Below are 18,377 nucleotides of genomic sequence, written 5' to 3' on the forward strand. Positions count from 1 at the left end.
TGCCTAGGGCATGGATTTGTTTGATGTCCTTAGGTTAGTTAGGTTTAAGTAGTTCTAAGTCTAGGGGACTGATGACCTCAGATGTTAAGTCCCATAGTGCTTAGAGCCATTTGAACCATGTTTGCTAGACAACATTGTTCCACATTTGAAGTTCGAGTTTCTGATTATATTGGGAATGGATACTCAGGACATTCAGTTTATAAGAAGACATGCGCTGAAAAACGGGCTGACCCTCTAATGTAAATGCTTAGAAATAAGTGTTGCCATCTGTTGCTGGGTACGGCAACTATCAAAATTGACGTTGGTCTCATTCCTAAATATCCTAATGTGATATTTATTGATGAGACCAATATCAAATTTGATAGTTCCCTTGTTCAGCAACAGATGGAAACACTCATCTCTAAGCTTTTATATTTGAGGGTTAGCTCCTTTTCCCGCGCATGTCTTCATGTTTGCCGTCACCTGAAGTGATGGTATACTTACGTGATTCACTGTATATGGTGGTGAGAAACAGTACGAAAAATCTTGTAAGGGTGGTGCAGGGTAGGTTGTGCAGAGAAATAATTTTTAAGAAAAAAATCGATACGTTGCGTCGTTTCCGAGTTAATTAGCAGTGGAGTTAACCAATCAGTCAGTTGCGAGCGCAAATTCATGCGGCCCGCCAGAGACCAGACAGACGTGTACTCCGTTTGATTTCCTAAGATCAAACATGAAAGCCATACAAAAACTGAATCTGAGACGGCAGTAAGGCTCGAACCCGAGGCAAAGGGTGAACAGTCTCGTGCGCTATCATGTATGCTATGAGAACAGCTTGAACTAATTGTTGTGTCTAGTGGGTCTCTTAAATGTTCGCGTGCAACAGCCGGATTGGCTAACTTCAATGATAACTAACTCGGAAACGGGGCGACGTAAGGTATTTTTTTCTTAACAACCTTTTCTCAGCATAACATATCCTGCAACGTCCCTACAAGCATTTCAGACTGTTTCTGACCACTCTGTACAAGCCGAAAGGCTTCTGAGCTCTGTTGGCGTCATACACGGTCACTTCCTCACACTCCTGTTCCCAGTCATAGGGAAAACGATTGTTGATACTCCTCCGAGCGAGTTCGAATTTTTTCACGAGACGTACGTAGGAGAAGCCAATACATAGGCTGAGTATTTTAATACAGAATGCTTACCTAATTTTAACAGCAAACTACACTTTGAAGCACAACGCCTGCCAGTGGGGTTGGATGAGCATATCCGTGATGTTTTTCCCTCTTCGTAAACGGACCTGTGACGAAACGCCATGCGCTTCTGTGAATATTCTTTACTTTTTCCATCAATTCTTTCTGGTACGGGCCCCAGACTGACGAGCAATAGTAAGTATCGGTCGAACGAGGGTTCTGTAAGCTGGCTCCATTGTGGATGGATTACATTTCCTAAGGACCAACAAACCTTAGACTCTCACCTGGCTTCCCTACGGTTAATTTTATGGAATCGTTATAGTTTTCATCCCAGCGTGCGCAGTGCTCTCAGTGACCGTTCAGCAATCGCGTGATCATACGATAACGGATCTTTCCGCCTATTTGTACGCAGTATATTACATTTGGTTATTTTGAGAGTCAACAAAATAGCGTACTTTACAGAGGTGCAATCGGATTAGGTTCCACGCTATAAGATGTTAACGTTGATGTGTTTTGAGACAATAGTTTTCGAAGAAGTCCTTTAAGAAAAGAAGAACTACATACAACTTCTCCAATGATATTTCTATACCCGAATCGTACTGACAACATTTGAGACTTCGTAGGAAGCGGACATGCAGCTAGACAACATACGCCGAGGAAAATTCTGATGAACAGCACTGTTATTACAGGGTTACTGGTTCCTATCCTCAGAAATTTGTGAGCCGTCTCAAAGATGGCATGCCATAGCACTGCATAAGGAATTTAGTCATTAGGGGTAAGTCTAGTCTACAATATGTTGTTTGCTATAATCAGATTATCCACTGCAATTCTCAGTTCTTAACGCAACGTATTCTTCTGTTTTGTTTACTGTGTAATATGACAAATACTTTAGGTTTTTATGTATAATCTGTATTTCATACTTTGCTTATACTCATCTTCTGACAGCTATTTCCGTATCAATGAATTTACTGTCTCATGGCAAAGGAGACTGTAGAGACCTAGCGTCTTTAAGATCAACCGTTTCAACGCCATTATACCTGTACTGTGTTTGCAGTTAATACTGCCGCTTGCCTGAGTTGTTTAACTATGTTTTGATTTACGTACACCTTACTGTGCTGTTTCAATAATACAACAGTCATTTCAGAAACGAGCTGTAATTCCAGTAACAATTAAAAGTGATGGCTAATGGCTACTGAGTTATATTATGCTTCGCACAATATGAAGAGTTGCCAGTGATTCCAGAGTGTTTCAGATAACTACATCGTTTCTCGTACAGCAATGGTAGCTAAACAAATTGTGGCAGAAGACAGACGTGCTGCTCTACGCAGATGATATTTCTGTGGTCACAGAGACAAAAAAAAGATCAACAGAAGGTCTTCAGCACAATGGAAAGCATTCAATGTAATCAGCATGGTATGAGAACAAACAAGCGAAAGACTAAAGTGGTGGTATGCAATGCTGAAGAAGAGTACGAAGCTTTAAGAATAAGAATTAAAAGAGAGGAAGAGAGGAGCTAGAAATTATAGGGGAATTCTCGTATTTGTCAAGCAGGATCACAGAGGATGGTAGAAGTCGGGAATAAATAGTAAGCAGATACAGCAGACCGAAACTGAAATTAATGTCAGAAAGAACTTACTCAAGAGAAAGACAACCAGTCTGGAAATACGGAAACGAATCATGATAGCATTTGTTTGGAGTGTGGTCTTACACGGGAGTTAAATTTGGACAGGAGGAAGGCAAGAGGGAAGGCGTCTAGAGGCCCTGGAGATTTGGTGCTGCAGAAGGATGACGAAGATCAGCTGGAGTGACAGAACTACCAACGAAGAGATGCTGAGAAGAGTATAAGAAACCAGATCTCTGTGGAGGCACATCCAAAGAAGAAGACACAAACTAGCAGGTCACTTATCAAGGCGCACTAACGTCACGGGAACAATAGCAGAAGGAGCTATTAATGGGAGGAATCGCCAGGAACAACCAAGGATGTTATACTTGTAGCAATTTGTGAATGACGTGGGATGCACTACATGCGCGGAACTGATGAGGAAGGCTGGCAGAAGAAGCGAACGGCGTACTGCTGGAAGCCAATCTCAGTGTTGTACGCTATAGAGGGATTAAACTTTTGGCACATGCAGAACTGATGCTACATTTTAATTTCTATCTTCTATGCAGTAACCATATCATTAGAGTTTTTATGGACAGTATAATTACATGGGAGTCTTGTACTGGAAGCTTCTTTGGTTCCAGCTGTACATTAGTCACTTTCATAACAGAGGAGAAGCTGTAAACAGCTCACGTTCTCACCATTTATGTTCGATGAGATTTATTAGAGATTTACCTTTTATTTGTAATGTATGAGAAGATAAAGAATATATTAAGTTCATTTAGTATTATCAACGGAGTTGCATTTAAAAATGTAAAAAAAGAGAACAATTAATGCCTCCGGTTCTAGCAACGCTATCAAATAGAAAGTATACGGAGAAATTGCATACATCTTATCGCTTCATCTGTCCCACATACAGAGAGGAAAACTGAGGAGGTCATCATCCTACATACAAATAAAGCTATTTTTTAAACATTTGTCTCTTGCTTCATATAACTGACCCTGTTTAACCAATTTTGTTAACCAAAGCGTAAATTTTAAGCATTCTAATTATTTTATTCCTCTCGAGCAATCACAACAATAGCTAAATTATACAGGGTGATCCATTGATAGAGACCGGGCAAAATATCTCACGAAATAAGAATCAAACGAAAACACTACAAAGAACGGAACTCGTCTAGCCTGAAGGGGGAAATCAGATGGCCCGCTAGATGGCGCTGCCATAGGTTCAAATAGTTCAAATGGCTCTGAGGACTATGGGACTTAAAATCTGTGGTCATCAGTCCCCTAGAACTTAGAACTAATTAAACTTAACTAACCTAAGAACATCACACACATCCATATCCGAGGCAGGATTCGAACCTGCGACCGTAACGGTCGCGCGGTTCCAGACTGAAGCGCCTAGAACCACTAGGCCACTCCCGCCGGCAGGAAGTGTTCAGCCACATGTGAAACGTCAACCACGACCTGCAACAAATGGTGATACCTAACTAGGTGTTTTAGCTGCAGTCGCGGCTAATCCGCAATCAGTAGCAGACAAATTGCGCGAGAATCGGGAATCTCAAAAACGTCGGTGTTGAGAATGCTACATCAACATCGATTGCACCCGTACCATATTTCTGTGCACCAGGAATTGCGTGGCGACGACTTTGAACGTCGTGTACAGTTCTGCCACTGGGCACAAGACAGATTACGGGACGATGACAGATTTTTTGCACGCGTTCTATTTAGCGACGAAGCGTCATTCACCAACAGCGGTAACGTAAACCGGCATAATATGCACTATTGGGCAACGGAAAATCCACAATGGATGCGACAAGTGGAACATCAGCGACGTTGCCGGGCTAATGTATGGTGCGACATTATGGGAGGAAGGATAATTGGCCCCCATTTTATCGATGGCAGTCTAAATGGTGCAATGTATGCTGATTTCTTACGTAATGTTCTACCGATGTTACTACAAGATGTTTCACTGCATGACAGAATGGCGATGTACTTCCAACATGATGGATGTCTGGCACATATCTCACGTGCGGTTGAAGCGATATTGAATAGCATATTTCATGACAAGTGGATTGGTCGTCGAAGCACCATACCATGGCCCGCACGTTCATCGGATCTGACATCCCCGAGTTTCTTTCTGTGGGGAACGTTTAAGGATATTTGCTATCGTGATCCACCGACAACGCCTGACAACATGCGTCAGCGCATTGTCAATGCATGTGCGATCATTACAGAAGGCGAACTACTCGCTGTTGAGAGGAATGTTGTTACACGTATTGTCAAATGCATTGAGGTTGATGGACATTATTTTGAGCATTTATTGCATTAATGTGGTATTTATAGGTAATCACGCTCAGAAATGGTAAGTTCACAAAGGTATATGTATCACATTGGAACAACCGAAATAAAATGTTCAAACGTACCTACGTTCTGTATTTTAATTTAAAAAAACCTACCTGTTACCAGCTGTTCGTCTAAAATTGTGAGCCATGTGTTTGTGACTATTACAGCACCATCTACCACAAAGCGAAAAAAGTGGTCAAAATAAAACATTAATATATCTTTACGTACTACACGAATATGTAATACAAAATGGGAGTTCCTATTTAAAAAAACGCAGTTGATATCCTTTTGACCTCTGGCAGCGTCATCTAGCGGACCAACCATAGCGCTATCTGGTTTCCCCCTTCAAGCTAGACAAGTTTCGTTCTTTGTAGTTTTTTCGTTTGATGTTTATTTCTTGAGATATTTGGCCCAGTCACGATCAATGGATCACCCTGTATATTAGAAATATGTCCCTAGTCTAAATATGTGTGTTTAGCTATCAGAACGTACCTTTAGAAAGAGGGGACAACATATGGTAGTTCACACTAGCTCCTCCCGCACTCTGGCCGAAGATCGTCACGTTGCCAGGGTCACCGCCGAACGCCTCGATGTTCTGCTGAACCCACTTCAACGCTGCCACTTGGTCCTTGAGACCGTAATTACCCGGACAAACTTCATCGTCCGTGCTTAGGAAACCTGTAAAAAAATAAAAATTGTTTATCAAGCTTCCATGAATGATCACTGACCAGGTGTAAATGGAGTAAAATTAATGTTCTTTGGTCAGTTTCTTTAAACTCGTCCGGCCATAGCATTCCTCGCAAGCGTTTATAGCGCCTGCCTGTAGCTAGCATACATTCTCACAGCGAGGAAAGCTGCGAAGATCATCACCCTACCCAAACCTAACAAGAATTTACTCCTTCCCGAAGTCAACAGACACACTTTCCTCCCAACTGGCCTCACAAAAACCCTAGAGTTAATCATCCTTTTACCCCTTTGTCAGTTTCTGACTGAAAACAATATCATTGTTCTGGAACTGTTTGGATTGCGCACCGAGCATTCCATTTTCCAGCAATCCCTCTGCTTGCCTGGCCAGGGCAAGGAGAGGAACAACACGAACAGTGTTCCTGGGCATAGAGAAGGCACTTGATAGTGTCGGGCGCGATGGCCTAGTTTACAAAGTAGATCAAATTGAGTGCCCAGGTCACATAATATAGATCGTTCACTCCTTCCTTACAGGGCGACAGTTTTTCGTAAGGAACGGAGACAAGTGCCGCTAGACACGGAAAATTGCATCAGGCATCCAGAAAGGTTCGGTTTTAGGTCCGGTCCTTTATACCACATACACAAATGACATTCCTAAGCAAATCGGTGAAGAGATTGCTCTCTATGCCCATGACACCACCGTCTGAAAAAGTAAAGGCAGTCTCCTCCAAATACATCGCAACCTGCAGCAACACCTGGACAAGATTACGCAGTTGTGTAATTGATGGAACATCAGGATCAACCTCACAAAGTGCCAGGCGATCTACTTCACCCCCAAAATCAAGCTCCCTGACCATCAATGACGGCAGGGAATTGATTTGGAGAAATTCTGTAACATAACTGGGCCTTGAGATAGATCGACGCCTAACACGGAACAAGCATCTCACTACTGCAGCAAACAAATGCTTCACACTTTTCTGTAGGTTGTATCCACTCGTGAAAGGTGACTTACTAACCGTAGAGTGCAGACTACTCCTCTGGCGCCAGTACGTACGTCAGGTCATACAGTATTGCTCAGAAGTGTGGTCTATGGCACAAGACACTATAATAACAAGACTGAAGTGTCTGCAAAGCAAAGTTTTCCGTATCTTCTCAGGCGCTGGTAGGTACGTCCCCGACACATATATGAGAGATCTTTTAGGGCATCCCACAATCTACTCATTTATTGAGGACAAATCCACAAAATTTTACGAAACAATACAAATAGCGCCCCACATCCTCATTCTAAGTTTAGGACAAGAACCACCAGAGGCTTCTCCCAAACGCCCAAAACAACCGCTACGCGCCACTTTAGAGACCGATACCAGACACACACAAAACACCAAGCACAACCTTAAACATTGAAACCACACACATAACCCCATTTCCTCGTCCCGTAGCGCATACTGAAGTCAGAGGTGCTTCATATACAATATAGCACAACCATATACTCATATACTCAACACATTTACAAGGAACTAGAAATCAAAACACTATTCTAACAGAGATTACTATAGGGATTACTTTACTCAATAAATTTATAGTCTTAAATAAAGTGTTCCACTTGAACGGCTGCAACGCCTCCACCCATCATTTTTAAGGGTACTTTCTTACGAAACACGAATAGGGAATCAACAAACCACAACCATAACTGCTGCTCCAGACAGCGCTCCTGCCAAACAGCGTGTTGTATTATTTGGAAACCTGTCATCCCTCCGAAAGTCTTAGTTTGCAGTGTTTGTTGTCATGAGCTCTGTTTCACGTGTTCGGCGGTTCTCCAGTTGTGAGCAACGTGGCAGCGTTAAGTTTTTGTCAGAAATTGCTAGGGGCACCGGGACATCATGATACGAGGGAAGACACGCAGACGAAACAACAGTCAAACCAGTGGTGGTCTTTCACATAACAACTGAAGAAAGCAAAGCAAATGAGAATTAATCAGAAAAATATGTTGGTTTCCTTCTTTGGAGATTAAATTTTGAACAACAGTGTAATTGGGAACCCTTTCACAGCAAGCAGATTAATAGCATGAAAATTGTCTACTTGTATTTGTAATCGTGTTCCGTGTACAATGCAGCGTTTTCATATTATCTGGTTAATTTCAAATCAGATCACTTTGAACACATTTGCTTACCTAGAACACCGATACGGTAGTTGATGGTGACGAGAACGATGTCGTGATCAAGGAGATAGCCCGCCTCGTACCCTTTTGCAGTGCCTCCTATCCAACCGCCTCCATGAATGAAAAACATTACCGGAAGAGGGACAGCAGGTTTTAACTGAAAAACATTTAAATTACACCTGTATGCGTTACAAACAGTTCTGAATTAACTATCCAGAATGTAGTTTCACAATACCAGCAAATATGAAATTCTTACGAAAATGCACAACGTGGCATTCACCTTAAGAGGCAACTGGCTGAAATGAGAAAACATGAAAATTAATAAGTCAAAAAAATTTGTTGAATATTTCACTCAGTCGCACGCACATTCTCTACAGAATTTTCACCATCGGACTCTAATGGTTACTTTTGATATTATATTTTTGTAACGGATGGCGTTAAAGTACAAATCAGCTGGCAGAAGCTACGCAACATCTCCGTAATCAGAAAGAGATGACTAGCTTTCCATTTAAAAGAAAATAAGAGAAAGAAGAAAGGAGCAAAAATGAGAAGATAGAGGGACAGAAAAGTTACGTTAACAGCTATCTTCTTATCACAAACTCAGCGGTATAATTGGTAGACTCAAAAGGAATGAGGGTGCTCGCATTATTTATGAAGTGCTATAATTTGTCTAGGCGTATTAGTGCTTTGTTTGTTTGTACTGTGAACTGTATTTATGACCTTAAATATCAAAATTGGTCTCACCCTAGCAGTTCACGAACAGTTTACTGCAGACGTCAACTTGTGCTCCATCGCAAGCAATTGGTCTCTCCCTAGCAGTTCACGGACAGTTTATTGCAGACGTCAACTTGTGCTCCATCGCAAGCACGTAAGGTGGAACTGGATCCCAGTCTCATGGAGAACGACAGTCAGAATTCTTTTAGGCAATGGAAAGGATGAATATAAAATTTTTTGTCCTAAATTGAAGCCGAACACAACTAACTAAAGAAATTTGTACAGTTGGTCCCGTTCCTTTTTCGTCAGTGTTTGTTTACTGGCGGTGCCGAAGAACAATTTTTAGTAAACGGCTTCTCCATTGCCATTGAGCATAAGGTGAAAGCTCAATTACTTAACCCTATTTTACTAAACCTCCGTAAAATTTACGATTGCAGTTGATATCTCTTTGCGGTTCCCGCCATTCTGGACTCATTAGCGACACATACTCTTGAGTACCTTAACAATGAACATCGTTGTTAAGAAAGACTGGATTATTTATTGTCTGATTCCAGCGGTTGTAGTGGGACGCGAAATTGAAGCGTCACCCATCTACCATTGTCAGCCCAGTTTGCAGGTGAATATAAATTTAATTTAGTGTTTTGTTTATGTATTTTTGTAATCTTTGTAATTGTTGTGAATTATCTAAAGTTTTGTACTTATTTTTTTATGTTTCATGTACTGAGAGGGCGGCGCAACGAACGGAGACAGCATCTTCACTGCCGGGGCCAGAGAGAAAATTGCTGGCCACTATACGTCGCGGGTCGACAGCCAGAGAGCAACGGAAGATCCTGAAACCGAGTTGTTGCGTCGTGCTTCTAAAAACTGAAAAAATAAGATTTTGTAATTTTCCACAACAACGATGTCATAGAAAGTTTAATCATGTTGTAAATGTTCGGTCCTATCTTGTCAAGGCTCAGGTTCACGTCTATATGTAGGAAGATAATAAACTAGATTTTGTAATTTTCTACAACAACGATGTCATAGAAAGTTTAATCATGTTGTAAATGTTCGGTCCTATCTTGTCAAGGCTCAGGTTCACGTCTATATGTAGGAAGATAATAAACTAGTGGATACTGCTAAAGCTCAAATACGTGTTCCGAGAATTTATTTATGAAGAATTATGTGAATGAATTGATTATTAATTTTGACAACGTTCATCGCGAGTTTGAATCTGGAAAGTTTATTCAGTGTGGTTCTAATATTTTCTGAATCAGATAACTTGCATTAATATAATTTCTGAGAAGAAACAAAACGACATCTAAATTGAAAAGGTTTGCACAAACAAATTGGACTGAGTGACGAAATTCTGCGCATACGACTCAAATGATGATGTTTTACAGTTTCGTTCAAGAACCATTCAGAGACAATTTAAAAAGAATTTAAATAATTTTTGAAGTGTGTTGTAACTGACTTAGGTGACGAAGTCTGCACATGGTCATATGTCAAAAGAAAATCATTTATACAAAACTTGCGTCGTTACACTACACGGTTTGCTGACATTGATATTTTTGTCGTAAATATTAGGAATGTTTTGTAATGGTGTGCTTGTTTTCTAATAGTAGGCATATTCGTTAGAATTCAAATTAGTGTGGCATCTTAGGTGAACTACCAAGCAGTCACGATTAGATGAATGTTAGTTTAATCATATTGGCCCTCTCCAGTGCTAATCTCGTCTTCTGCTACTAAAATTAGCGCAATATGGATGGTGCTGATATACCAAGATATAAGATGATTTCCTTGAAGAAGCTGATAAAGACACAGAAGATGGAGAATTAACTGAAGACAACAAAAATGCCAAGGGAGGAAAGAATGCTAATTTTGTCCTTCGATTAAACGAAGAATGACGACGACATTTTGTAACCACTTCTGAAGAGTAATGTGAGCAGAACACCGATATAGGTCTTGCTTGGATTGTAATAGTAGTGTCTACAGCCGAAGACTCTCGTTTTGTATGTATATTACAAGGTGTACAACTTCGCTTCCGCCGTTTTTTCGCCAACATTTGAGGCTTTAATGAAACAAATTGGTTACACATGTATCATTCAAAGTATTTTCCATCGCTAGCCACTACTTTCTCCCATATTTCGGGCAGTGTATGAATCACGCATCGAAAAAATTGTTCATCTTTTGAAGTGATCCACGAATCGATCCAATTTGTGACTTCTTCATGAGATCGGAAGTGTTGGTCAGCCAGGTCATGCGACATTGATCTAAACAGGTGATAGTCAGAGGGAGAAATGTCTGGAGAATACGTCGGGTGGGTAGGACATCCCATTTTAACGTTTCCAAGTACGTTTTGACTCCTTTAGCAACGTGGGGTCGAGCGTTGTCGTGCTGCAAAATCACTTTTTCGTGCCTTCTCACTGTATTGCGGCCGTTTGTCTTTCAATGGTCTGCTCAAACCCATTAATTGAGTTCGATAACGACCACCTGTGATTGTTTCACTTGGTTTTAACACCTCATAGTACACGACGCGGAGCTGGTGCCACCAGATGCAGAGCATGATCTTGGAGCCGTGAATATTCGGTTTGGCTGTCGACGTGGAAGCATGACCGGGATATCCCCATGATTTTTTGGGTTTACGGTTACCGTAATGAAACCATTTTTCGTACCCGGTCACAATGTGATGCAGAAATCCCTTCCGTTTTTGCCTCTTAAGCAACTGTTCACAAACACAAAAACGGCGTTCAATGTCTCTTGGTTTCAGCTCACACGGAACCCAAGTTCCGTCCTTCTGAATCATGTCCATAGCCTTGAGAAGTTTTGAAATGGCTTGCTGTGTCATTCCCACTAATCGTGCCAATCCATCTTGAGTATCGCGCGAGTCTTCGCTCAGCAATGTCTCCAATTCTGCGTCTTCGAAAACATTATCTCTTCTACCACTATGCCGGTCTACGACGTTAAAATCACCGTTCTTGAATCGTTGAAACCACTCACAACACGTTCTTTCACTAATAGCGCCCTTACCATACGTACTTGAGAGCATTCGATGAGACTCAGCTGCTGTTTTCTTCGTATTGAAACAAAGCAGTAATGCCTCCCGCAAATGATGAGAATTAGGCTCGTAAACTGACATTTTGAATCAAAAACAACTTTATGATGCAGACACAAATCGACTAATGTTTGAATGAGGTAATGTTGACCGAGGTCCAAGCTAACTGTCTGACGTCTGCGATCTGTTTCTTTCGACCGCTACTTACCGTTGTCGCCACCTATCGGCAAACGGCGGAAGCAAAGTTGTACACCTTATACTCCTGGAGTTAACGCATAACACAAATTATGAATTGTTTTCTAATAAAGTTTTGAGCAGTGACATTAATATTATAGGGGATAAAACAGAACGTATCGTATTTATTTCGCATATAACATATACTTGTAAATAAAATAACCGTAATTAACTAGTGCATAAGATGTAAATGAAGACTTTCTTTGAATAAAATTTGGAGCAGTAAAATTTACGATGGTTTAGTAGCGATGTAACGATTTCCCTCTATAGTGTTCTAGGATTTAGGAAACATAGCAAGCGGTGACTTTTTATGTAGCTTCATTTATGCCAAGATTCGTTTCGTATTTTCACCAATCTTCAGTTCGCGTACTACTTTTAGGGGAGTATGTAGTTTTGACATGAAAATTGTGACGCGGGGTTTCTGTGGGACTGAAGTTTGGCTGAGGGTTGCGCGAGCGTGGACTCTCAACCAACTGTAATTTAATTTTACAAACAGTATGAACCACGCAAATATCTGAGCGCATACATAGCACAAAATGAACCGTTAGTTTAAACTTAACTATCCAACTGACTGTACACCCAATTTTACAACATAAAATTTCATGAAAATAAGCTATCAGCCCACAGTATAAAGAAAAGCTTTAGGGATGCACAAATGAATACATAATCAGAAAATCTTAACCTAATAAACATATCTCATCCAATATAGATACTTTACGAAACGGCCAGTGGACGTTACTTGAAACAACTTGCACTTGTCAACAAGTTCGCACGAGGACACTCCATTGCGACCCACACCTAAGCAAATACCAAGCGACAGCACGGACACGAAGCAGGCCCTACAGCGAAAGAATAAAAAAACGTAAATCAATTAACAAGGCACGTAAACAGACAACTTGAACCACTGAAAGCGTATCACCAAAATACTGTTGCCCAGATAAATCACTGCTTTACAGTGTTCAGGTCTCACACGGCCTTAAATTTTACATCGAGATATAACTGACTTACAGAAGACACTGCTCCTCAAATTACAGGCCAATTAGTGGCCACACCGTTTCATCAGTTCATAATCTTGACAATACTCTAATTTAACACGGACCCAAGGGTCTATACAACAGAATGACACAAGTAACTCTTAAACCTGTTTCATACGAGCGACTTTCTGGTCAATATCGACTTCTCGAAGTTCCGGTGCCTTTTGTGCCTGCGTGTAAATTCGAACCCGTCATGATGTAAGAGTGTCTATAAAGTCAATAATCTATGGATGGTGCGATTGTCTTCTAAATTTCCATGTTAAGGTGCGCCTGAGCATGCGTAGAAACAGGGGAGTACAACGGCGTCTGATGACACCGGATTTTAACCTATTCTGGGGGAGCTCATTCCTATTACAGAAATGGATATTATGCTGTCGCGTCTTCTTAATCTTTATTCCGTTGTTTGCTTTCTTTTTATGAGTCGCTGAAATCTTATCCAAAGTCCTGGTAATACTTCCTAATAGTGTTCTCTTACAGGAGAGAAAAAAATATGAGGAAGTAGAAACGTATTTACGTTTTACAGAGAAAAAGCTACACTATGCATAAACAAAAACGTAAATAAATACACGTGTTTTAATGAAAATTATTTCAACAGTGGAAATGTCAGAATTATATGACGAGAAAAATAATTTTCGATGTTATTTAGTACTGAGCAAGGAAGGAAGACAGAAAGGGGAAAGAAGAAGCAGCTTTTTACTGTGTTGTAGACATGATGTTGCATGTGTTTGCACGTTTATATTTCCTCCAGCAAATAAATGCGTATGTTCTGAAACGTTTGCGTGATATTTTCCTATTCTTTCAGTTCTCAGGAGTGTAAGTAATTTACAACGCGACCTGTAACAAGAACTACCGCCGTGAACTGTGCTTTGGTTATTAATAAGCGTTGTTATCATTGCCTGTTCCTACATTTTGTTACTATATTTCGATTTTTTCTCAAAACGGGTAGTCCCTCATAACCTCGCCTTCACCATTCAGATGACAGACTACACAACCGACAGTTGTTCACAGCACATACAGTTTTGGCCCTTAGATGTACACGAAAATAACCATGCTAAACAGATGATACTCAGAATAAAACGCCAAGGCGCTGCAGTAGGTACACTTGTCTCGAGGATCAGTTTTATGCATGGCATTCGATTCGTTGCAAAGGAAATCTCTCTTTCGCAATTGCTTGCTGGCTCCCAGCTGCCGTATCCTCTAGACAAAAGGTCGTCAAACTTTTTAGCTCTAGAGCAAATATTTGCGTTGTCGGAAGACATCTCGGGCCACATGAGCGTAGGGAGGTGGTTGGGGGGTGGGGGGTGAAGTGGTCACTCAAAGGGAATTTCACGACACCATGGTTAGAAAGTTACCACTTACATATTTTAATTCTAAGTTTTACAAGGTATCAAATCAAATATTTTAAATGATAAATGGAACTATACACACGAACTAGATTTTATTTAGTTATTTATTTATTTTTGAACGGTTACATAGTGACCAATATTCCATGTCAAAGTGGATAACGTGGCCAGTGCCATTGCAGCACGACTCCGTATTTGTTTTCTCTTTCTTTTTTATTTCTGGGCATATGTTCTAGGCATCTTCATGTCTTAGTATCTGGAAAATTACCAAGCCGCTACAGCAGACCGTTTCAATCGGACGTTTGTATTAGACCAGAACAGAGACGGTTTTAAGTAATATGAGATACTTAATTCAAAATTGTCCCAAAGAGATAAAATGGTGAATATAGAAAACTTTTAGAAGTCAATGTTATCTGTTGTATTATGCGTGTTTTTTGGAAGTAGATAACTCTTATTTGGTTAAACACCTTGGCCACTATCCGCGGTTCTAGGCGCTGCAGTCCGGAACCGCGGGACTGCTACGGTCGCAGGTTCGAATCCTGCCTCGGGCATGGATGTGTGTGATGTCCTTAGGTTAGTTAGGATTAAATAGTTCTAAGGCTAGGGCACTGATGACCTAAGATGTTAAGTCCCATAGTGCTCAGAGCCGTTTGAACCACTATCCGCGAGGAAGAGTCTGGTCAGTTCTTCCGATTGGAAGCCAGGTCGGCATTAGTGATGCATCGAAGCTACTAACAAACTGAAGGAGATATCAAAGAAATACATTTGTAGGCCAAAAATGTCATTTAAACATTGATATACAATTTAGGTATATACTAGTAAAATAACAAGAATGATCACACTTCAAAAGAAATTTTGCGTCAACCCAGTTCCCAGAACTCCTGCAGACAGACGGTGACTGTGAATATTGTATCACAGACACAGTCCCTTTGACTGTTCAGAGATGACACTAAACCCGCCCAAAGATGTAAGCAACCACGCATGTGCAGCGCCTACTAGACGGAGGGGGTCCGACAGCCGATCAGTTCAAGTCATTCCAGAAGGAAGGACGTAGACGGCTCGTGTTGTCTGTAGTTCATTCAACAATGCCTAGACGGTCACTACTGCGGTTCGATCGCGTCCGCATTGTTACTTTGTGCCAGGAATGTCTCTCATCAAGGGAAGTGTCCAGGCGTCTCGGAGTGAACCAAAGCGATGTTGTTCGGACATGGAAGAGATGCAGAGAGACAGGAACTGTCTATGACATGCCTTGCTCAGGCCACCCTACGGCTACTACTGCAGTGGATGACCGCTACCTACGGATTATGGCTCGGAGGAACACTGTGAGCCAATGTCACCATGTTGAAGAATACTTTTCGTGCAGCCATAGCACGTCGTTTTACGACGCAAACTGTGCCTAATAGACTGCACGACGTCCAGGGCGAGGTCCATCTTTGCAACCACGACTCCATGCAGTACGGTACAGATGGGCCCAACAACATGCCGAATGGACTGCTCAGGATTGTCATCACGTTCTCTTCACCGATGAGTGTCGCATATGCCTTCAACCAGACAATCGTGGGAAACGTGTTTGAAGACAACCCGGTCATGCTGAACGCCTTAGACATACTGTCCAGCGAGTGCAGCTAGGTGGAAGTTCCCTGATGTTTTGGGATGGCATTATGTGGGGCCGACGTACGCCGCTGGTAGTCATGGGAGGCGCTGTAACGGCTGTACGATGCGTGAACGCCATCCTCCGACCGATAGTGCAACCATATTGGCAGCATATTGGCGAGGTATTCGTCTTCGTGGACAATTCACGCCCCCATCGTGCACATCTTGTGAATGACTTCGTTCAGGATAACGAAATCGCTCGACTAGAGGGGCATATCTCCGATATTCTGGACTTAAAATCACGGAAGTTCGCATATGCCGATGATCTGGCTACTGCTTTGCATAGAGAGTCATTCGAACAATTGGAATCAGGCCTAAATTCTGACTTGGTGCAGCTTTATAATTACTACAGGGCCTGGCAACTGAACCATAATGCATCAAAAACACTAAGCACAGTTACGCATCTGAAAAACAAGCAAGCAGACAGGAAGCTGCCCTTGAATATAGCAGGCCAGAATATAAGACATGACAGAACGCCAAAAATACCTGGGTATTAAACTGGACCGCAGCCTAACATTCAAAGAACATAAGCGAGGATGTCAGCCAAAAACTCAGAGGCAGAGTCAATACCATCCAGAAACTCGCAGCTTCTACCTGGGGAAGTAATGCTACGACACTTCGCACTTCCTGCTTGGCTCTAGTCTACAGCGTTCCAGAATACTGTGCACCTTTATGGGCCAACAGTACGCGCGTCAGTAATGTAGATGTTCGCCTAAATGACACCTTGCGAACAATGACTCGAACAGTGAGACCTATCCCAACACCATGGCTCTCTGTGCTGGCAAACACTGAAACTCCCTCACTCCGTAGACAACACGTAATCCAAAGAGAAATGCAAAAAAAATGTTGCTTACATCACACTCCCAATACTCGCTGATCTGCATGGTCCGACACGATCAAAATCAAGAAATCCCTTCTGGAACCACCCCTCGAACAATCGGGACACCATAGCAGAATGGAAACACCTACGACAACAAGCAAATGTTAAAAATGGACACCTCCTTAAGAACCCGGCTGATCATGTTCCTGGCCTCAACATCCTTCGAAGAACCTGGGTGGCACTAAACAGAATGAGAACTGCTGTTGGACGGTGCAACGAGCTGATGGTCAAGTGGGGCTACGTGGACGATCCTCATTGTGACTGCGGCAAAATACAGACGATGCAGCACATAATCGAGCGTGAAATTCATGGTCTTCGAGACGGTTCACTAGAGAATCTGCATAGACTCACAGACTGCGCCATTTCTTGGCTTTGTAATTTAAGTGTTTCTGCTTAAGTGTAAATATTTTGATAGATTACAACATGTACGCCCTGTAGGTTTATAAATGCTGTAATACGTACAACTACATTTAAAATGAATAATGTTTTGTTACATTTGCATGGTAATTAAGTTTCCCATGCTGAATGTGTATAGTACTGTAAGACATTTGGCATATCGAACGCAAAATAAAATAAATAAATCGACTAGAGTGGCCAGCATGTTCTCCAGACATGAATTCTGTCGAACATGCCTGGGACAGATTGAAAAGGGCTGTTTATGGACGACGTGACCCACCAACCACTCTGAGTGATCAACGCCAAATCGCCGTTGAAGAGTTGGACTATCAAGACGAACAGTGGCTTGATGAACTTGTGGATAGTATGCCACGACGAATACAGGCATGCATCAATGCAAGAAGACGTGTTACTGGGTATTAGAGGTACCGGTGTGTACAGCAGTCTGGACCACCACCTCTGAATGTCTCGCTGTATGGTGGTACAACATGCAATGTGTGGTTTTCATGAGCAATAAAAAGGGCGGAAAAGATGTTTACGTTGATCTTTGTTCCAATTTCCTACACAGGTTCCGGAACTCTCGGAACCGAGGTGATGAAAAACCTTTTTTGATGTGTGTCTAAATGACTTACTTTGTATCACACGATTCAAAATCAAAAAAAGTTTTTACTAAAAAGTGACAGAGAAAGTTTCTTCTGTCATTCTCATTGACAACGTTAGCGATGTATATTAGAACTAGTGTGACCACTTCTTGACAGGCAGTAGCGCTGTTCAGGATAAAAAAGTATACAATAGCCACTTTTCCCACCCTGGCGGTTTTACCACGCTTTCCCCTAACGATCTAACAATTAATTGGAACTCTACATAAATTAGTATGTTATGTTAATTAATAACGGTAATACGGGACACGATCTTAAATGTTTGCTAACAATTTTGGATGTCATTTTTCTTCCACTCATTCCATTTTATTTCAACAGCTTTCATCTGTTTTCATACTACTTGCTACGAACATGTAATCATGTGCCACATTTTAAGATGATCGTGTCTAATGAGTATTCACGAATCCACGTTACTTCCGTTTGACATCTATGGTATAGCTGTTGACTGGTACTAGTTGAGAATGCACGGAAGTTGT

At 41.6% G+C, this 18,377-nt stretch overlaps 1 protein-coding gene across 1 annotated transcript in view; it reads right to left on the reverse strand.

Moving 5' to 3' along the window:
- The window catches only part of LOC124605569 (venom carboxylesterase-6-like), a 110,415-nt gene that overhangs the window by 77,380 nt on the left and 14,658 nt on the right, over positions 1-18,377 (reverse strand). The window contains exons 3-4 of the mRNA XM_047137344.1: positions 7,967-8,111; positions 5,605-5,790 (exon numbers count right to left, since the gene is read on the reverse strand). Coding sequence (XP_046993300.1) covers positions 5,605-5,790; positions 7,967-8,111 — 331 coding nt within the window. The remainder of the gene's footprint in view (positions 1-5,604; positions 5,791-7,966; positions 8,112-18,377) is intronic.

This window comes from Schistocerca americana, chromosome 3 (genome assembly GCF_021461395.2).
Source record: "Schistocerca americana isolate TAMUIC-IGC-003095 chromosome 3, iqSchAmer2.1, whole genome shotgun sequence".
NCBI lineage: Eukaryota > Metazoa > Arthropoda > Insecta > Orthoptera > Acrididae > Schistocerca > Schistocerca americana.